The 23,489-nt window shown below is 37.7% G+C and overlaps 1 protein-coding gene across 1 annotated transcript in view; it reads right to left on the bottom strand.

Annotated features, from left to right (window-relative positions):
• Positions 1-23,489, bottom strand: part of DNAI4 (dynein axonemal intermediate chain 4) — a 99,726-nt gene that overhangs the window by 28,706 nt on the left and 47,531 nt on the right. The window contains 3 exon segments of the mRNA XM_005911759.2: positions 2,668-2,876; positions 11,507-11,701; positions 17,296-17,451. Coding sequence (XP_005911821.2) covers positions 2,668-2,876; positions 11,507-11,701; positions 17,296-17,451 — 560 coding nt within the window.

Raw genomic sequence — 23,489 nt, 5'->3', positions numbered from 1 at the left:
TTTTTAGCTTCATTCAAAATTAACTTTATTCTAAATAGCAATATATTAATTTTTAGCTGAGAGTATATTCAGTTTCTTAAAATGATTCATCTGTCTTTATTACCCAATTATTGATTTATTAAATTTCACTTATCTACAACATGTTCCCTAATATAGTTTCATAAAGATAAATCCACACTAAAAGTATTTTATTTTATTCAAAATAATACACATAATTTAAGTAATGTGTTATTTCAGTCCAGTTCAGTTGCTCAGTCATGTCCGACTCTTTGCGACCCCATGGACTGCAGCATGCCAGGCCTCCCTGTCCATCACCAACTCCCGGAGTTTACCCAAACTCATGTCCATCGAGTCGGCGATGCCTCCAGCCATCTCATCCTCTGTCGTCCCCTTCTCCTCCTGCCCCCAATCCCTCCCAGCATCAGAGTCTTTTCCAATGAGTCAACTCTTCCCATGAAGTGGCCAAAGTATTGGAGTTTCAGCTTCAGCTCAGTCCTTCCAATGAACACCCAGGACTGATCTCCTTTAGGATGTACTGGTTGGATCTCCTTGCACTCCAAGGGACTCTCAAGAGTCTTCTCCAACACCACAGTTCAAAGGCATCAATTCTTCGGTGCTCAGCTTTCTTCACAGTCCAACTCTCACATCCATACATGACCAAAGGAAAACCCATAGCCTTGACTAGACGGACCTTTGTTGGCAAAGTAATGTCTCAGCTTTTGAATATGCTATCTGGTTGGTCATAACTTTCCTTCCAAGGAGTAAGCGTTTTTTAATTTCATGGCTGCAATCACCATCTGCAGTGATTTTGGAGCCCAGAAAAATAAAGTCTGACACTGTTTCCACTGTTTCCCCATCTATTTCCCATGAAGTGATGGAACCAGATGCCATGATCTTCGTTTTCTGAATGTTGAACTTTAAGCCAACATTTTCACTCTCCTCTTTCACTTTCATCAAGAGGCTTTTTAGTTCCTCTTCACTTTCTGCCATAAGGGTGGTGTCATCTGCATATCTGAGGTTTTGACAGAAATGATTATAGTTTTATTTTTCATTTAAAAATTTTTATTGGAGTAGAGTTGATTTACAATGTTTTGTTAGTTTCAGGTTGATTATAGGTTTTTAATATCCATAACAACTATCATGTTTGCACACAGTACCTTATAAGGTATAGCGATAAAACAAGGCTAATTCTTAAAACATGCATAAAAAAATACAGTTTAAACAAATTAGTTCTGATGACTTTAAACATACATCAGGGACCTCCCTGGTAGTCCAGTGGTTGGGGGTCCACTTCCAATGCAGAGTATATGGGTTCAATCCCTGGTTAAGAACTGGAATTCCCACATTGTGGGACAACACAGCCTGAGCCAAACAACAACAACCAAGAAAAAGATGCTACAACTAGCACCCAGTGAGGCCAAAATAAATAAATATTTCTCAAAAAGGACTGGAAAAAAAAAGTTATTTCAGAAGCATTAGTTGAGAATCATGTCTTCAGAATCAGTTTATAAATCTCAGGAAAAAATAACTCTCATTACTCTATAATCATTCTTTTTTTTACAAGAAAACATACTGTTCCCCAACTTGATGATTCATCTAATTTTCCTCAAGATGATTTTTAACAGAGCAGTACTAAAGGGCGTCCCTAATAGCTCAGTTGGTAAAGAATCCGCCTGCAATGCAGAAGACGCTGGTTTGATTCCTGGGTCTGGAAGATCCCCTGGAGAAGGGATAGGCTACCTACTCCAGTATTCTTGGGCTTCACTGTGGTTCAGTTGGTAAAGAATCCACCTGCAATGCAGGAGACCTGGGTTCGATCCCTAGGTTGGGAAGATCCCCTGGAGAAGGGAAAGGCTACCCACTCCAGTATTCTGGCCTAGAGAATTCCATGAACTGTATAGTTCATAGGGTCACAAAGAGTCGGACAAAACTGACTGACTTTCACTTCACTTTCACTAAAAGCAAGAACTCTGGAGCTGGATGTCTCGGTTTGAATTATGTTTCACTTACTGGTTATATAACTTTGGGCAAGTTATCCTTTCTGTGCTTCAGTGCAACATAATGAGGAAAATAGTACTGTATTCATAGATTTGTGATAATACAAGTAAAACATTTACAATAGTGCCTGGTACATAGTAGGTGCTATTTAAGTATCCACTGTAGTGTTAGTTTCTTAAGGGATCTCAAAATTATTTTGCACTTTTACAGGGTCACTGGATTAAGATGTTGTAGTTGTTATTTAGTCGCTAAGTCATGTCTGACTCTTTTTCGACCTCATGGATTAAGTACATACTTCCGAATATGGTTTCTTTAAAGAGAATGCAAATTTGGGTGCATGAATTTGGTTAACATGTTAAATTAAATAAATATATATTATTTTCTTGTTCACTTCTCAACATCTGACATAGATTCAGCCATATTCCAAGTACATCTCTTAAAATAAAAATGGCGACATTTTCATATTAAAGAAGAAAAAACATTGTTTTCTAGCTGTTGCATTTCCCCCTTTTTAAAATATAAACTTGTTTTCAGAGGAATTTTAAAACTAGAGGTTATATTAATTTAAATCCCTTGCCTAACAGATGAGAAAAGAAAATCATTAATGTTATACTTGGTAAGTGCCCTTAAATGCTAGAGACAGCATTATTAAAACATTTGATAACTTACTGGATTTGCTTTATTCCAGGCAAGGCTGCTCACGTTAAGGCCTTTGGTTAGGTCACAGGAAAAGGACCAGAGTCGTTCCAAATTGGCTGGTATTGTTGATTGTTCTGAACTTATTTCTAAATCTTCTTCCTCTTCCTTCTTAGCCTCTTCTTCGACCACTTCAAGTTTTCCATCTACTAAAAAGTCTCCGGGCTCTTCAGGTTCTGGTTCTAAAATTAAATCAAATGAAAAGAAGATCATGGTGCTCTACACCCATCTGCTAAAGTTTCCGAAGAACAGCTCTATCTACCACTGATACTTCAGACACCACTGGACCTGCTAGGTCATAACACCCAAGGGACAGGGCACCTAGAACAGCAGCTTGAACCTGCTGCAGAATCTTCTGTTGTTCTGAGCCCCACTCAAAGCTATTGGCTTTTCAGATCACTGAGTAAATGAACCAGAATAACATCCAAATGAGGACTGTGTTGCTTCTAAAATGCAAAGACGGCTTCCCTTATGGCTCAGTCAGTAAGAAATCCACCTGCAATGCAGGAGACCCAGGTTTAATCCCTGGGTCAGGAAGATGCCCTGGAGAAGGAAATGGCAACCCATTTCCTTCAGTATTCTTGCCTGGGAAATCCAGTATTCCTGCCTGGGAAATCCCATGCACAGAGGAGCCTGGTGGGCTATAGTCGAACACGACTTAGCCAACTAAACCACCGCCAATGAAATGCAAAGAGATCCACTAGGAATGCGTCTCTCTCTCTCTCTCTCTCTTTTTTTTTTTTTTTTTCCGTTGCAGAGGACTCAGATGCAACTGCATATCTTTTACCTTAGAAGGTATATCTTGACATATTCTACTGGACCCTTGAAAATTTCACTGAGGTGGAAGGCCCCTGCAATTTTGTCAGATTTACTTCTCACCATCCGACATGCAAATGTCTTGCCAGTAAGTTTACTTCTTGTTCACTAGGTCCAATCAACATGATACCAGCAATGTAGTGGACCAGTGTGATGTCTTGCTGAAGGGAAAGCTTGCTTCAGACTAAATTATGACATTAAGCAGAACAGTGAAGGTATACTGCTGACCTGGCCAGCTGAGAGCAAATAGCTTTGGTTTTCCCAACAGGTACTGAAGGGAAAAAGCATCAGCATCCACACACTGTGTACCACAAGCTGTGTTAGTTTGCTCAGGCAATGAGACTCTAACTGAAACACCAGCTTCAGCTGGAGTCACCCCTGGTTAAGCTTACAATAATCCACTGCTACTCTCCAAGAGTCATGTGTTTTCTGTGTAAGCCAGATAGGTGAGTTGAACGGTGGGAGTCAACATTCCTGCATATTTCAAGTCCTTGATGGTGGTATTAATCCCTCAGATCCCTCCAGAAAGGTGGCATTGCTATGGTTTACTATTTTCATAGGTATAGACAGCTCTAGGGGCTTCCACTTCACCCTTTCTTAAATTAGCTCTCATTCCACAAGCCAAGGATCACATGGGGGCTTCTGCCAGTTTCTAAATATTTCTATTTCAAGTATACATTCTGGAACAGGGAAAATAACTGCAAGATGATGGGTGGACACACTGTAGATGAACCTGAACTAAAATTCTGTTGTTCACCTGATTTTAAATCCTAGTGGACCCCAGTGATGTTTTCGGTCTCCCTGAGTTAGTGTGAACTCAGAGCCAGTGTTCAGTAATCCATGAAATTTCTGATGGTTTCCTTATCCACAGTGTACAGTCCTTCTAATAAAATGCTGTAGATCTTTATGGAGAAAGCTGGGATGAGTATTAACAGTACACACTCTTGGCAATGTAGCGTGAAACGTTCTCAAAGTGACCCAGTCTCCCCTTCATTCAAGACAGTCTGGTTCTATAAACTGGCTCAAGTCTAGAATAGGTTAAGGGGCTGTGACTTTGTTTTTTGGTGTTTCAAATTAGAAACACTTGACCTAGAACTTTATTGTTTATACAGATTAAGTGAGAATTTATAAGATGACTGTCTGTTATAGGATGAATTGTTTCTCTCCAAAATTCATATATTGAAGTCATAATGACTCAGAGGTAAAGAATCCACCTATGATGCAGGAGACACAGGTTCGATCCCTGAGTCAGGAAGATCCCCTGGAGAAGGGAGTGGCTACCCACTCGTCACCACCTGGTTAAGCTGGTGATGACTGGGAAATTCCATGGACAGAGAAATCTGTAGGGCTTCAGTCCATAGGGTGGCAAAGAATTGCACAAGACTGTGTGACACAAGTCTGTGTGACACACAGAGCACACACAAGAATGTAGTATGTCAGAATGTAACAATATTTTGAGAAAGGACTTTGAAGTGGTGATTACATTAAAATTAGACCATTAGAGAGGGTCCCAATCCATTGATTGATATCCCTATAAGAAGAGGAAATTTAGATACACCAAGAGAGACAAGGGATGAACACACACAGAGAAAAGACCATGTAAAGAGGCAGCAAGAGGGTGAACATCTGCAAGCCAAAGAGAGAGGCCTCAGAGGAAACCAACCCTGCTGGCACCTTGATCTTGGACTTTCTGTCTCTAGAATTGTGAGGAAGTAAATGTGTGTTGTCTAAGTCTTTATTCAGATGTATATATTGCAAACATATTCTTCTAGTCTGTTGCTTGCATTTTTCCCTGCATTTTTTTCCTACTGTTAGCAGTGTTTTTCAAAGAGCAGACATTTTAACTCTTGCAAAATTCTTATTGATTTTTTTCTTTTATGCCTTGGGATTTGGGGGCCTCCCAGATGGCTCAGTGGTAAATAATCTGCCTGCCAATGCAGGAGATGCAGGTTTGATCCCTGGGTCGGAAAGATCTCCTGGAGAAGGGAATGCCAATCCACTCCATTATTCTTGCCTGCAGAATACCATGGACAAAGAAGCCTGGTGGGCTACCACCCATGGGGTCACAAAGAGTTGGACACAAATGAACACACCTGCACTTGGGACTTTTGTGTATTAAGTGAATCTTTTCTTATGCTAAAATCACAAATATTTTTTTCTTTTATCTTGTCCTAGAACTTTATAGTTTTAATTTTTACATTTAAATCTATGGTCCATTCTGACTTAATTTATGCATTTAATAGGACGTGAGGATTGAAGCTCATTTTTTCTCCCCATAAGGATATCCAGTTCTTTCAGCACTGTTTTTAAAAGATCAACTTCTCTCTATTGAACTACCTTGACATGTTTGTTAAAAATCAGTTAACCATATATGTCTGTGCTTATTTCTGGACTCACTAGTCTGTTTCAATCATCTATGTCTACCCTTAGACAAATACTCAGCTGCCTTGATTACTGTATCTTTATAGTCAGTCACCTGTAATATAGTAAAGTCCTTCAACTTCATTCTTCTGCTACAAAATTGACTTAGTTATTCCACGTCCTTTGCTTTACCATATAAAACTAGAACAATATTGTTGACTTAATCATCTTTAAAGAAATTTCAGATGGTGGGAAATGTCTCTTACTTTTATTCACATTTTCAAATTCTAGCACTCTCCATTCTTTTCTGTAGATTCTAATTTCTGTTATTATTTTCTATCAGCCTGAAGAACTTCCTTTAACTTTTTTTTGCAATGCTGGTCCGCTGACAATGAATTCTCTCAGCTTTTGTTTGTCTGAACATGTTTTTATTTCATCTTGATTTTTGAAGGATATTTTCTCTAGATACATAATTTTTAGCACAGTAAAAATATCATTGCATTGTGTTCTGGCTTCTGATATAGAAATAAGGGCATTATTAATTTCTCCCCTGTATGTAATGAATTTTTTCTGGCAACTTTTAGTTTTTTCTTATATAGTACTTATAATATACTTCAGTGTGCTTTTCATTGTGTTTATCTTGCTTGGATTTCATTGAGCTTCTTATAATTATTGATTTAAAGTTTTTTCAAATATACAAAATTTCTAGCAATTCTTCCTTCAAATATCTTTCTATTCTTCCTCTGTATTCTACTACTACAATTCTAATTACATATATATTAAACCACATGACCTTGGGACACAGGTCGCCAAAGTTCTATTTTTTTAGACTTATTTCTGTACTTTAATTTGGAATGTTCCTCTTACTTGTCTTTTAGTATTCTGTCAAACCCAAGCAGTAAATTTTTTCATTTCAAGTACTATGTATTCTATTTCATCTCTACAAGTTCCATTTTGTCCTATATGTAGCTTTCATTCCTATCATCATTGTATTCTTATTTTTTCCTTTAAATCTTTAAGCATATTTTTAGAACTTATTCTTTAAAAGACTTTTTTTTAGAGTAGTTTTAGTTTCACAGCAAAACTGAACCCAAATGAAGAGTTCCAATATACTCACACCCAGATTTACACATAGCCTTTTCCAGATCAACATCCTGCACCAATAGTACAGTGTTACAATAAGTGAACTCCCAGTGACAAATTATTAATACTCAAAATCTATATAGTTCACTTTAGGATTTACTCTTGGTGTTGTACATTCTGTGAATTTGGATAAGTGTACAGTGAAATGTACCCACCACTAAGTATTATGCAGAATGGTTTTATTGCTCTAAAAATCTTATATACTCTGCCTATTCATTTCTCCCAACCTCTAATCCCTGGAAATGTCTGATCTTTTTACTGTCTCCAAACTTGCCCTTTCGAGAATGTCATATAGTTGGAGTGACAGCATATGTAGCCTTTTCAGATGGGCTTCCTTCACTTAGTAATATGCATTTAGATTTTGTCTGTGTCTGTTCATGGCTTGATAATTCATTTCTTTTTAGTGCTGAATAATATTCTATTGTCTGGATTTACCACAATTTTTTCATTCATTCACCTTCTGAAGAACATCTTGTTTGCCTCCAAGTTTTGGACGTTATGAATAAATCTTCAATAAACATCTGTGTGCAGATTTTTGTGTGGAAATAAGTATTCAACTCCTTTGGGTTAATACCAAGGAGTTCAATTATGGATCATATGGTTACAATATGCTTAGTTTTGTAAGAAACTGCCAAACTGTCTTCCAAAGTGGTTGAACTATTGTGCCTTCCCACCAACATTGCATAAGAGTTCTTGTTGCTCCACATCTTAGCCAGCATTTGGTGGTATCATGGTTTGGATTTTAGCTATTCAATAGTTGTATGGTGGTATTTCATTGATGTTTTAATTTGAAATTCCTTAATGACATATAATGATGAACATCTTCTTAAACTTATTTGCCATCAGTATATCTCTTTGGTGAGGTGTCTATTAGGTCTTTTGTCTGCTTTTAAATTGTTATTTGTTTCCTTATTGTTGAGTTTTAAGAGATGTTTGTATATTTTGGACGAGTTCTTTATCAGGTATGTCCTTTGCATATTTTTTTTCTAGTCAGGGACTTGACTTCTCATTCTCTTGACAATGTCTTTCACAGAGCAGATTTTTAATTTTAATAAAGTCCAACTTATCAATTATTTCTTTTAATAGATTGTGCCTTTGGTGTCAAATCTAAAAAATCATCACCATACCCAAGGCTATCCAGATTTTTTCCTATATTGTCTTCTAGAAGTTTTATAGTTTTGCATATTTCATTGAAGTTTTGACCCATTTTGAGTTAATTTTTGTGAAGGGTATAAGGTCTGTATCTAGATTATTTATTTTGCCTATAAATATCCTGATGTTCCAGTATCATTTGTTGAAAAGACTATCTTTTCTTTCCTCATTATATTGCCATTCCTGTTTGGTCAAAGATCAGTTCAGTTCAGTTCAGTTTAGTTGTTCAGTTGTGTCGGACTCTTTGTGACCCCATGAATCGCAGCACGCCAGGCCTCCCTGTCCATCACAAACTCCCGCAGTTCACTCAGACTCATGTCCATCGAGTCAGTGATGCCACCCAGCCATCTTATCCTCTGTCGTCCCCTTCTCCTCCTGCCCCCAATCCCTCCCAGCATCAGTCTTTTCCAATGAGTCAACTCTTCACATGAGGTGGCCAAAGTACTGGAGTTTCAGCTTTAGCATCAGTCCTTCCAGTGAACACCCAGGACTGATTTTCTTTAGGATGGACTGGTTGGATCTCCTTGCAGTCCAAGGGACTCTCAAGAGTCTTCTCCAACACCACAGTTCAAAAGCATAAATTCTTTGGTGCTCAGCTTTCTTCACAGTCCAAATCTCACATCCATACGTGACCACTGGAAAAACCATAGCCTTGACTAGATGGACCTTTGTTGGCAAAGTAATATCTCTGCTTTTCAATATGCTATGGTCAAAGATCAGTTGACTATAATTATGTGGATCTATTTCTGGGCTCTTTATTCTGTTCCATTGATCTATGTGTCTGTTCTTTCACCAATACCACAATAACAACTGTAACTTAACTAACTTTTGAAGTTGGATGATGTCAGTCCTCCAACTTTTTTCTTCTTCTTCAATATGGTCTTGGCTATTCTGAGTATGATAGCTTTTTAAAAGTTCTTATCTGTCTTTTACCATCTCAGTCACCTTTTTATCTGTTTCTATTGACTGTCTTTTTTAGCTTTAGCTAACATTTTCCTGCCTATTTACACAGCTAGCAAATTTTTATTGGGTGCTGTGCATTATAAATGTTACAGCACTGAATGTCTGCATTGTGTTTTCTTCGATACAATACTGTATTGAAGTTTGTTTTGCTGAGCGGTTAACTTACTTTCAGATTAGGTTGATTTTTAAAATTAGCTTTTAAAAATTAAAATTTTTAAATTAGCTAAAAAGTTTATTGGTGGGAGGAGGGTCTAGACTAGTCTTCATTCTTAAGGTATGGCCATTCTGGATATTTACTGAATACCCTATTTCTACCCCTCTGGCCAGTCAGAAATCAAATGTGTCGAAAGACTAAATGATAGATTTATGGAGGTTTTTTTTTCTCTACATAATTTCCTAATATCTTATTATTCCAATTACAGTCATCTCAGCCTCTTTGATGGAGAAGGCAATGGCACCCCACTCCAGTACTCTTGCCTGGAAAATCCCATGGATGGAGGAGCCTGGTAGGCTGCAGTCCATGGGGTCGCGAAGACTCGGACACGACAGTGACTTCACTTTCACTTTTTACTTTCATGCAATGGAGAAGGAAATGGCAACCCACTCCAGTGTTCTTGCCTGGAGAATCCCAGGGACGGAGGAGTCTGGTGGGCTGCCATCTATGGGGTCGCACAGGGTCGGACATGACTGAAGCAACTTAGCAGCAGCAGCCTCTTTGAACTCTTATCTGGATGTCATCATATGAGCAAAACTGCAACACTACTATAGTTCATCAGCCTGTCCTCTCCTATTCTCTCATAATTATTTACATCCTAACTAAAAGCAGAACTACTATTTTTTCTTTTTTAAATGATCAGTGATATGTTCCTGGGCTGGAGGAAGCACAAGCTGGAATCAAGATTGCCGGGAGAAATATCAATAACCTCAGATATGCAGATGACACCACCCTTATGGCAGAAACTGAAGAGGAACTAAAAGCCTCTTGATGAAAGTGAAAGTGGAGAATGAAAAAGTTGGCTTAAAGCTCAACATTCAGAAAATGAAGATCATGGCATCTGGTCCCATCACTTCATGGGAAATAGATGGGCAAACAGTGGAAACAGTGTCAGACTTTATTTTTGGGGGCTCCAAAATCACTGCAGATGGTGATGGCAGCCATGAAATTAAAAGACATTTACTCCTTGGAAGGAAAGTTATGACCAACCTAGATAGCATATTCAAAAGCAGAGACATTACTTTGCCAACAAAGGCCTGTCTAGTCAAGGCTATGGTTTTTCCTGTGGTCATGTATGGATGTGAGAGTTGGACTGTGAAGAAAGGTGAGCACTGAAGAATTGATGCTTTTGAAGTGTGGTGTTGGAGAAGACTCTTGAGAGTCCCTTGGACTGCAAGGAGGTCCAACCAGTTCATCCTAAAGGAGTTCAGTCCTGGGTGTTCATTGGAAGGACCCATGCTAAAGCTGAAACTCCAATACTTTGGCCACCTCATGTGAAGAGTTGACTCATTGGAAAAGACCCTGATGCTGGGAGGGATTGGGGCAGGAGGAGAAGGGGACGACAGAGGATGAGATGGCTGGATGGCATCACCAACTCGATGGACATGAGTTTGGGTTAACTCTGGGAGTTGATGATGGACAGGGAGGCCTGGTGTGCTGCGATTCATGGGGTCGCAAAGAGTCAGACATGACTGAGTGACTGAAGTGAACTGATGCAACTTTAGAAAGTTTCTATAACCTTCATTTCATTCATTCAAAAATTGAAAAGTTGAATTAAATAATCTCTCAAATCTTTAAAAATATTGTAGCCACAAGAACAGGAAGAATGCCTGTGTAATAAAATTAGGGAGAGGTAATAAAAGCTAGAACCTGGAAAGTATCAATGGCAATGGAAAGGGGTGTTTGACTATGAGAGAATAATTCAATATTGGAACAACAGAGAGGAAAGAACTTATGAGGTTTTGAATTTACGAGACTATCTCTTTCTTTGGGCTTCCAGGTCTGGACTCTCCTGCTATTCCCTTTTAGTGCTGGAAACTATATAAAAATGTCTTCTGATAAGTGATGTGTGTGTATGTGCTAAGTCGCTTCAGTCATATCTGATGCCTTGCAACCCCGTGGACTGCAACCCACCAGGCTCCTCTGTCCATGGGGTTCTCCAGGAAAGAATTACTGGAGTTGGCTGCCATTTTCTTCTCCCTGATAAGTGATAACTCAGTTTAAAGACTGCATCTAGAAATAATAATACCATTTTATTTTTTTAATTACTTGAGCTTGTCTAAAAGCGATTATATTTAAATATCTTTTTTAAAGTATACAATCTTTATTTCAAAACAACACTATTTTTTTAAAAGATGTTTTAGTATATAATGTGTTAAATACCTTTTAAAATAGGAAGCTGACGATAAGCTGCAAGTTTTGGCTGAAATATATTTTCCATTATAACTCGTTCCATAAAAAATAAGTCCTGCTGAAACTTATCAGATTTAAATACTGCATCTGAGTTGTCTTCTTCTTCATCACGAACTTTAGCCAGAATTACATTTTCAATATCCATTAGAGAACTACCTTCACTAACTGTAAAATACAAATATGATGCAATGGTAACATAATTCAAATATTATAATATTAGCTGGTTTGTACATTCTAAAGATTTATCAATGACATTTTGCCATCACTATTTGTATTCCTCCAGTATTCACAACAACTTTAATAGTTACTTATTGAATGTCTTGTAGGAACCAAGCACATGCAAGATATACATATATTATCTCATTCTGGAATCAAAAAATGTGCTGCTTTCAGAAAATAAGCAATGATAACTCATAAGGTAATTTGTATCTCCATATATTTTTATTCAAATTGAAATTAAATCATTATCAGTCTTCATTACACCTTCAGATAAAGGTTTAATTTATTGCTTTATAGGAATACTACACTACTGTTGTTTATTAATGCTATAACAAATTACCAAAAATTTAGTGGACTAAATTTAAAGTTCTAGATTAAATTTAAAATTAAATTTAAAGTGGATACAAATTTAAAGTTCTCTAGGTTCGAGATCAACCCAGGTCTCACTTGGCCAAAACCAAAAGGTTATTAGGGTTATGTTCCTTTCTGAAGGCTCTAGAGAATTAATTTCCTTGCCAATTTCTAGAAGCAACCACCAACCCACCGTCCATCTTCAAAAGACAGCAACATTGCATCTCTCTGATGGTCCTGCCATTATATCTCTCTCTGACCAGAAATGGAAAAAATACTCCAAAGTACCCATTTGATAGGTTTGGGTCCACTCAGATAATCCAGGATAACCTCCCTCTTTTAGATCCTTAATGTAGTCACATTTGGATAGTCTCTTATCTCATGTAAGGTAACCTATTCATAAGTTCCTGAGATCGGGATGTGTATATATTTGAGGAATGATATTCTACTTATTACTTAGTTAAAACAGAATGAAGGGGAATCCTGCATCCATGAAGATGGAGTAAACACACTTTTCCCTATTCCTTTGCTAAATACAACTAAAAATCTTGGGACATTAATTTTTTTTTTTTTAGAGGAAGCCTTTGAAAGCCTTTGTCAGAAGAAGGCAGAGGAAAAAGATTGCTCAGGACCCAGGGAATGACACAGTGGTGCATTTCCTGGATTTCTTATTACTGCAGATACTCCAGACAAACCTCCTCTCTTTAGCCAAAACCCAGGAAAACAACAACCTTGCAAGAAAGAAAACTTAGGATATAACCATTTCTCTCCAGGAAAAACAGAAAAAATTCTAGCCCCACCCATTCCACAAATACCACTAGCCAAGCGGGAAGTCTAGAGTTCCATTCTTGCCAATTCTAACAAGGCTTTCCAATCTCCCAGCCTTCCAGTGGGTGTGGTGTCAGAAAACGCTCAGTAAGGAGCTAGGACTTTCAATCCTACCCAAAAAAGAAAAAAATGACTGTGCTGCCCTTTGTGCAATGTCAGTTAAGATCTCTTGGGAAACATGGAATTCCACAGCTATTTGGCAGTAACAAGGTTCTTCCCAATAGTCAGAGTTGGATTGGTACAGTCAGAACTTACAGAACTGTCCCAAAGTAAAAAAGCCAAGTTCCAATCCATGGTGTCAGGAAGTGTTAATGAGGTGCTCCTATCCCTCCCAGCCATGTAGGTATCAATGGAAGTTAGAGCTCACTATCTACCTTACACAAGGTTAGAGCTCCCCATCTAACATTACAGAACAGAAATGAGATGATCCCCTCTCTCAGTGTAATTGAAGGGCAAGTGAAAAATATGGATTTCTACTCTAGTAATGGGTGCTTCCCAGGTGGTGCTAGTGGTAAAGAATCTGCCTGCCGATGTAGGAAATGTAAGAGACCCAGGTTCAATCCCTGGATTAGGAAGATCCCCTGGAGTAGGAAATGGCAACCTTCTCCAATATTCTTTTTTTTTTTTCCTCCAATATTCTTGCCTGGGAAATTCCATGGACAGAGGAGCCTGGTGGGCTACAGTCCATGGGATTGCAAAGAGTCAGAAACGACTAAGTGAAGGTGAGCATGTGCACACACACACACACACACACACACAAAATGGAGCAGTAAACCCCACTTTTACTTTCACCTGGCGGTAATGGAGCAGTGAATTTCCCTGTCAAAATAGTGTCAAACAAATCCTGCTAAAAATGAAGTTTAAACAAGATCCAGTTCTCAAAACATAATACCCCAAGTCTCTAAATTTCAACTGAACGTCACTGATCAAAGAACCAAGAAAATCTCTACTTAAATGAAACAAAAAAACACACAAAATCAATAGAAACCAACACTAAGAGGACAGAGATGCTTAAATTATCTGACAACAGATAAAATATATCTAACATAAAAAATATCTGACAAAAAATTCAACAGATGGGCTCAACAGCAAAATGGAAGGGACAGAGAAGAGAATCAGTGAACTTGAAGAGAAAAATAGAAATTACCACATCTGAAAACCAGAAAGAAAATAATCTGCAAAATATATATATATATATGAATAGAGGCCCAGAGACCTCTAACAAGATATATAATATTCACATCACTGGGGAGAGAAGAAAAGGATGAGACCAAAAAAGTACTTGAAGAAATAATAGCTGAAATCTTCCAAAATTTGGCAAAGAAAAACATACAGAATTAAGAAACAGTGAATTCCAAAAAAGATAAACCTAAAGAAATTCACACCAAGATACACCATACTCAAGCTTCTGAAAACTGAAAACAAAACAAAAATATACAAAGCACCAAGGAAAAAATACTGTCTTATATACAGAGGGAAATAAACTAAAAACCTTCTGCATAGCAAGGGAAACCATCAATAAAATGAAAAGACAACCTACTGAATGGGAGAAAATATTTGCAAACCATATATCTGATAAGGGATTAACACCAAGAGCTCAAAGAACACAATAGCAAAAAAAAAAAAAAGAAGATAAGCTAAAGAGACATTTTTCCCAAATGGCACATGAGATGTTCAACACCACCAATTATCAGGGAAATGCAAGACATTAAGTTAAGTGGTCCTTTTCATCATAGGGGACTGGAATGCAAAAGTAGGAAGTCAAGAGATACCGGGATTCAGGCAAGCTTGGCCTTGCAGTACAAAATGAAGTAGGGCAGAGGCTAAACGAGTCTCACCAAGAGAATGCACTGGTCATAGCAAACACCATCTTCCAACAACACAAGAGAAGACTCTACACATGGACATCACCAGATGGTCAATAGTGAAATCAGATTGATTATACTTTTGCAGCCGAAGATGGAGAAGATCTATACAGTCAGCAAAAACAAGACTGGGAGCTGATTGTGGCTCAGATCACGAACTCCTTATTGCCAAATTCAGACTTAAATTGAATAAAGTAGGGAAAACCACTAGGCCATTCAGGTATGACCTAAATCAAATCCCTTGCATACAGTGGAAGTGACAAGTAGATTCAAGGGATTAGATCTGATAGAGTATCTAAAGAACTATAGACGGAGGTTCATGACATTGTACAGAAGGCAGGGATCAAGACCATCTCCGAGAAAAAGAAATGCAAAGAGGCAAAATGGTTATCTGAGGAAGCCTTACAAATAGCTGAAAAGAGAAGTGAAAAGAAAACGACAAAAGGAAAGATATACGAATCTGAATGCAGAGTTCCAAAGAATAGCAAGGAGAGATAAGGAAGAGTTCCTCAGTGATCAATGCAAAGAAATAGAGGAAAACAATTCCTTTGAGAAAATTAGATACCAGGGGAACATTTCATGCAAAGATGGGCACAATAAAGAACAGAATGGACCTAACAGAACCAGAAGATATTAAGAAGAGGTAGAAAGAATACACAGAACTATACAAAAAATCTTAATGACCCACGAAGGTGTGATCACTCACCTAGAGCCAGACATCCTGGGATGCGAAGTCAAGTGGGCCTTAGGAAGCATCACTACGAACAAAGCTAGTGGAAGTTATGGAATTCCAGCTACTTCAAATCCTGAAAGATGATGCTGTGAAAGTATTGCACTCAATATGCCAGCAGTTGCCACAGACTGGAAAAGGTCAGTTTTCTTTCCAGTTCCAAAGAAGGGCAATGCCAAAGAATGTTCAAATTGCTGCACAATTGCACTCATGTCACACACTGGCAGGTAACGCTCGAAATTCTCCAAGCTAGGCTTCAACAGGACATGAACCGAGAACTCCCAGATGTTCAAGCTGGATTTAGAAAATGCAGGGGAAACCAGAGATTAAATTGCCAACATCCGTTGGATCATAGAAAAAGCAAGAGAATTCCAGAAAAAACATCTCCTTCTGTTTCACTGACTACATGAAAGTCTTTGAGTGTATGGCTCACAATAAAACATAGAAAATTCTTAGAGATGGGAATACCAGACCATTTTATCTGCCTCCTGAGAAATCTGTATGCAGGTCAAGAAGCAACAGTTAGAACCAGACATGGAACAATGGACTGGCTCTAAATTGGGAAAGGAGTTCGTCAAGGATGTATATTGTCACTCTGCTTATATAACCTATATGCAGATAACATCATGTGAAATGCCAGGCTGGATAAAGCACAAGCAGAATCAAGATTGCCAGGAGAAACAGCAATAACCTCAGATATGCAGATGACACCATTCTTATGGCAGAAAGTGAAGAGGAACTAAAGAGGCTCTTGATGAAGGTGAAAGAGAGAGGGAAAAAGCTGGCTTAAAATTCAACATTCAGAAAACTAAGATCATGGCATCCGGTCCCATCACTTCATGGCAAATAGATAGGGAAACAATGGAAACAGTGACAGGCTTTATTTTCTTGGGCTCCAAAATCACTGCAGATGGTGACTGCAGCGATGAAATTAAAAGACACTTGCTCCTTGGAAGAAAAACCATGACCAACCTAAACAGCACAGACATTACTTTGCCAACAAAGGTCAGTCTAGTCAAAGCTATAGTTTTTCCAGTAGTCATGTACAGATGTAAGAACTGAATCATAAAGAAGGCTGTACACAGTGAAGAATTGAAGCTTTTGAAGTTTGGTGTTGGAGAAGACTCTTGAGAATCCCTTGGACAGCAAGGAGATCAAACCAGTCCATCCTAAAAGAAATCAACCCTGAATATTCACTGGAAGGACTGATGCTGGAACTGAAGCTCCAATACTCTGGCCACCTTATGAGAAGAGCTGACTCATTAGAAATAAGACCCTGATGCTGGGAAAGTGTGAAGGCAGGAGAAGGGGATGACAGAGGATGAGATGGTTGGATGGCATCACTGACTCAATGGACATGAGTTTGAGCAAGCCCGGGGAGTTGGTAAAGGACAGGGAAGCCTGGTGTGCTGTAGTCCATGGGGTTGCAAAGAGTTGGACACAACTGAGCAACTGAACAACAATGTTAAGTGAAATAAAACAGAGAGAGAAAGACAAATACTGTATGATTTCACTCATATGCAGAATATAAAAAATAAAAACAAAACTCATAAACAAATTGATGGCTATTAGAGGGGAAGGAGGTTGAGGGGTAAGTGAAATGGCTAGAGAGGGAAGTTTATAGAGTGACAGTAACTAGACTTATTGTGGTGATCACTTTGTAGTGTACACAAAGATCAAATTATTATGTTGCACGCTTGAAACTAATCTAATGTTTTAATTCAATTATCCCAATTTTTAAAAAACTGAAATAAATGAAATCTTACTTTTTTCTAAATTACTCCCTGCCACCGTTTGTTCCCAGTCTTTTGAAGGTACATTTGCTTTACTACTTGAGTCAATCATAGACCGTTTTGGTGGTAAAGATGAAAGTTCCATAGCATTGTAAGAATCATACAAATCCCAAGCCGTGGACATTATACCTAAATAAAGAAAAGGAAGGTAAACATTACTTTAAACCAAATTATAATATTTTAGCTTATATATAGCTAGCTAAAGCAAAATCTAAGGTAAGAATATCTATTGTTCAGGGAAAAAACTATTGTTTTACAGCAATGGCAAGAAATAGTTAATGATGCCCATGGATTGTAGCTTGCCAGGCTCCTCTGTCCATGGCATTCTCCAGGTCAGAAAACTGGAGTGGGTAGCCAGTGATCTTCCCAACTCTGGGATCAAGCCCAGGTCTCCAGCATTGCAGGCAGATTCTGTACCATCTGAGCCACCATGCTAATGCTAAGTCACTTCAGTCGTGTCTGACTCTGTGCGACCCCATAGATGGCAGCCCACCAGGCTCCCCCGTCCCTGGGATTCTCCAGGCAAGAACACTGGAGTGGGTTGCCCTTTCCTTCTCCAATGCATGGAAGTGAAAAGTGAAAGTGAAGTCACTCAGTCGTGTCCAACTCTTAGTGACCCCATGGACTGCAGCCTACCAGGCTCCTCCATCCATGGAATTTTCCAGGCAAGAGTACTGAGCCACCAGGGAAGCCCCAATTTTAGTTTTGGTAACATCATTACATTTGTTCATTGGATAAAATATAATTAACCTAAGAAACAGAAAACCTAGGAAATAGGTACTATGTACATGCCATAATTATGTATGTTAGAATAATAAATCAGGATTGTGACTTCCTAATTCTATACTATCATACACAATTGAAATCTTATTTTAGCTACTATCAGAAAAATGGTATTCCTAACTATACCTAAGTTTTGAGTATTTCTGAGTGTAAGATTGTGTAAATAGTTTTTAAAAGTTTTAAAACATTGTTTCTATCTACTGGTTTAATTCAGGCTATAATAACAATTGGCCATATAACATTAATAGAAAAATAATTTTATTTTAGCTGAGTAAAAAGACGTGATTACTGTAAAAGAAAAGGTAAATAAGACTTACATTTCCATAACCTAGAAACAACTGGTAACATTTTCATGCATGTCCTTCCAGATTGACATAAATATATATGTGTTAGCACATGAATAAATACATATGCATTTTTTAATTAAAATGATCTCATATCACACATACTTCTTAAAAGATTTTTACTATACTATATAATATACATAGAAAACAAACTGTCTTTATGAAATGTACCAACTTTTAGAATTTAACTGTATTTTAAAAAGTTAGCCAGGAACACTAATACATTCATTGAATTATCCATTTATTTGAAATGTAACTTCTATAATAAAGTATTGCATGTGGACTGTTAGGTAGGAACCTTTTTGTCAGTTTTTCTAAATCTTTACAGAGGCAACTTCAGCTAAATTGACATTTCTGGCTTCTCTATGTCCTTTATTCATACATTACCAGGCAAAGAGAAATGACTAATCCTACAGGAAAGTTTAGGAGATGGAATTACAATTTGGCCACTTCTGGATTCTTTTGTTAAGTCTGCTCATTTGCAGAAAGCATGAATTCTCATCTGTTCTCACCCATGCACAGAAGGTCTGCACTTTCTAGCTGTGCCAATTATTGTTGGTATTCTTCTGAAGGGAAGAAATAGCAAGTCCACTCAGCTGTGGATGAAAGGCTACATGTTTCAATTAGCTTCATCAGTGGTAAAGGCACTTTTTAAAATTTCCATCTCTTCTATTGATCCATAGTCTCAATATTTACTTGATCTTTGTCAAATTCTTTAGTATAAACTGTAGCATTGGTTTTAAAAATTCCAATTGGAGTATAGTTGATTTACAAGGTTGTGTTAGTTTCAGGTGTATAGCAAAGTGAATAGGTTATATACACACATATATCCATTCTCTTTTATATTCTTTCCCCTTTAGAATTCCCTGAGCTAAGAAAAAAGTACTAATATCATATGAGAAAGAGAGGATGTCCCTGCAGATTCCATGAACATTAAAAAGATAACAAAGGAACACTATGAACAAACTATCCCAATAGATTTGACAATCTTGATGAAACTGACCAATTCCTTGAAAGACACAGTCTGCCAAAACTCACACAAGAAAGAATAGACAATCTGTATAGCCCTATCTCGATTAAGGAAATGGAGTCATAATTAATAATCTTCCAAAACTAAAAGCACTGGGCTCAGATACAGGTATTGAATTCTACTAATAATTTAAGGAGAAAATTGCACCAATTCCCTGTAACATCTTTCAGAAGATAGAAATAGAGGGAATACTTAACTCATACTTTGAGGCCAGCATTACTCCAATACCAGAAACAGACCATAAGAAAGGAAGATGGCAGACCAATAACTTTCATGAACATAGATGCAAGAATCCTCTCCAAAATGTTAGCAATCAAATCCAACAATATATAAAGAGAATTACACACCACAACTAAGTGGAGTTTCTCCCAGATATGCAAAACTAGTTCAACACTGGAAAATTGATTGATGTAATCCATAATATCAGGCCAAAGAAGAAAAATGACTTGGTCATATCAACAGATTCAGAAAAGGCACTTGGCAAAATCCAACACTCATTCATGATAAAAACTTGCAGTAAACTAGGAATAGAGGTGGAACTTCCTCAACTTGATAAAGAACACCTACAAAACCCAATGAGTTTCTTCTAGAAACTAGAAAATATTTCACTAAGATCAGGACAAGGCAAAGATGTCTCCTCTTACCACTCCTTTCAACATCATACTGGAAGTCCAAGCTAATGCAGTAAGATAAGAAAAAGTAAATGCTAATAAAAGAAGTACAGAATGGAAAGGAATAAATAAACTGTTTTTCAACTCAGATGACATAATCATCTATATAGAAAACCTGAAAGAATTAGCAAAAAAACTACTGAACTACTAAGTGATTACAGCAAAGTTTCAGGGTACAAGGTTAACACTATGCAAAAATCAATCTCTTTGCTATATATTAACGATGAACAAAGGAATTTGAAATTTGAAACAATATGATCTACATTAGCACCCAAAAGCGAAGTAGGAATAAGTCTAACAAAATATGTACAAAACGTAAGGAAGACTACAAAACTCTGATGAACAAAATTAAAGAATGAAATAAATGGAGAGATATTCCATGTTTATTGATAGCATGACAACTCAGCATTGTCATGATGCCTGTCCTGCCCAAATTGATCTATAGATTCAATGCAATTTCAATCAAATCTAAGCAAGTAACTTTGTGCATATTAACAAACAGATTCTAGGGGAGACTCTCAAGATGGTGGAGGAGTAAGACGTGGAGATCATCTTCCTCCCCACAAATACATCAAAAATACTTCTGCATGTGGAACAACTCCTACAGAACACCTACTAAATGCTGGCAGAAGACCTCATGCTTCCAGAAAGAAACCAACACAACATTGTAAAGCAGTTTTCCTCCAATTAAAAAAGAAGTGAATTGACAAAAAGGAACTGATTCTAAAGTTTACATAAAGGGACAAAAGACCCAGAAAAGCCAGCACAATATTGAAGACAAAGAACAAAATAGGAGCACTGACACTACTCAACCTGAAGACTTACTACACTGCTACAGTAATCAAGATAATGTGCACGGAACAGAATAGAGAGCTCAGAAAAACACTGACATTAACATAGTCAGCTAATCTCTGTCAAAGGAACAAAAATAGATGAAGCAAAGATAGGCTTTTCAACAAATGGTGCTGGAACAAACCGGACATCCAAGTGCAAAAAAAAAAAAAAATTAATCTAGATACAGATCTTACATCCTTCAGGAAAATTAACTAAAAACTTGTTTTAAACCTAAAAGTAAAAGGCAAAACTAGAAAACTCATAGAAGAAAATATAGGCAAAAATTTAAATGACCTTGAGTATGGCAATAACTTTTTAGAAACAACAGCAAAAGTACAATCTATTAAGCAATAATTGATAATCTGGGTTTCATTAAAATTAAAAATGTCTGCTCTGTAAAAGAAAATGTCAAGAGAATAGCAAGACAAGCCACACACTGGAAGAAAACATTTGCTAAAGATACAATTGAAAAAGGACTGTTGTCTAAAATATACAAATATCTTTTGATCCTTAACAATAAGAAAACAAACAACCAAATTTTAAAATGGGCCAAAGAACTTAACAGATATCTCATCCAAATAAAAAGGCATACAGGTGGCAAGTAAGTATAGGAAAATATACTCCTTATCATATGTCATCATGGGAAAATAAGTTAAAACAAAAAATGAGGGGAATTCCCTGTGATCCAGTGGTTGGGACTTGGCACTTTCACTGTGGGGATCAGGGTTTGATTCCTAATTGGTGAACCAGAATTCCCCAAGCCATGCAGCATAGCCAACCCCCACCCGAACAAACAAAAATAAGTTACCACTGCACACTACTAGAATGGTCAAAATCTGGAATACTGACAACACGAAATGCTAGTGAGGATGTGAAACCACAGTAACTCTCCATCACTGCTGGTAATGGTACAATCACTTTAGAAGGCAGTGTGGCTATTAAAAATAAATAAATAAAAATACTGTTTCCATACAATCTAATAATCACACTCCTCAATATTTACCCAAAGGACTTAAAAACCTATATCTACACAAAAACTTGCACATAGATATTTATACCAGCCTTACTGATAAGTGCCAAAACTTGAAACAATCAAGATGCCTTTCAGTAGGCAAATGAATAAATTAACTGTTGGTACGTTCAGATAAAGGATAATTAAGAATCTGGCTACCTATGGTTTTATAAGCCTTCTATGAGGGAGGATAGGATTTCAGGGACTCTCTGTGTATAGAATTCAGTATGCATTGGGGGTATTTGTTTGGGGTTTTTTTGTAGTTTTTTTGTTTGTTTGTTTTGCTTAAGTATCCATTGTATAGTCAGCTATGGTTTTTCCAGTAGTCATGTACAGATGTGAGAGTTGGGTCATAAAGAAGGCTGAGAGCCAAAGAATTGATGCTTTTGAACTGTGGAGCTGGAGAAGACTCTTGAGAGTCCCTTGGACTGCAAGGAGATCAAACCAGTTAATCCTAAAGGAAATCCACCTTGAATATTCATTGGCAGGACTGATGCTGAAGCTGAAGCTCCAATATTTTGGCCACCTGATACATAGAGCTGACTCACTGGAAAAGACTCTGATGCTGGGAAAGATTGAGGGCAGGAGGAGAGAGGGGCGACAGAGGATGTTTTTTACAAAACATCACTGACTCAGTGGACATGAATTTGAACAAACTCCAGCAGATAGTGAAGGACAGGGAAGCCTGGCATGGTGCTGTTCATGGGGTCACAAAGAATGACTCAGTGACTGAACAACAACAACCCATGTCTTGATCTGTGCCTGGTATTCTCCATCTAAAGAGCCTCTATTTTGTCCTCTCCAGAGTAGAAATTTTTGACATATTCCAGGGTAGAAGAGGGGTAGTTTCTCAGAGAAGGTACTTTATTCCTTTTGTGACTGAATTATATTCCATTATATGTATTTACGAGTCTTCCTGATAGCTCAGTTGGTGAAGAATCTGTCTGCAATGCAGGAGACCCCAGTTCAATTCCTGAGTCAGGAAGATCCACTGGAGAAGGGATAGGCTACCCACACCAGTATTCTTGGGCTTTCATTGTGGCTCAGGTGGTAAAGAATCCACCTGCAATGTAGGAGACCTGGGTTCAATCCCTGGGTTGGGAAGATCCCCTGGAGAAGGGAAAGGTTACCCACTCCAGTATTCTGGCTTGGAGAATTCCATGGACTGTGTAGTCCATGGGGTCACAAAGACTCAAACATGACTGAGAGACTTTCACTCACTTCACATATGTATTTACACACTTTGTCTGTTCATTCATTCACTGATTGACATTTCAGTTGTTTCTACTTTTTGACTGTGGTAAGTATTGCTTTCAAGAACTTGTGTGTACATGTATTTGAGTACCTAGTTTCAATTCTATGAGGTATATACCTAGGAGTGGAACTGCTGAGTCATAAGGAAAGTCTTTCTCATTATTTGAGGAATTACCAAACTATTTTCCAGAGCAGCTGAACCATTTTACATTCCCAGCAGCACTGTATGGGAGCTTCAA

Source organism: Bos mutus, chromosome 3 (assembly GCF_027580195.1).
Source record: "Bos mutus isolate GX-2022 chromosome 3, NWIPB_WYAK_1.1, whole genome shotgun sequence".
In the NCBI taxonomy this organism is placed as follows: domain Eukaryota; kingdom Metazoa; phylum Chordata; class Mammalia; order Artiodactyla; family Bovidae; genus Bos; species Bos mutus.
Note: the sequence above shows the minus strand (reverse complement) of the source record. Positions and strands in the feature narration are given on the sequence as shown.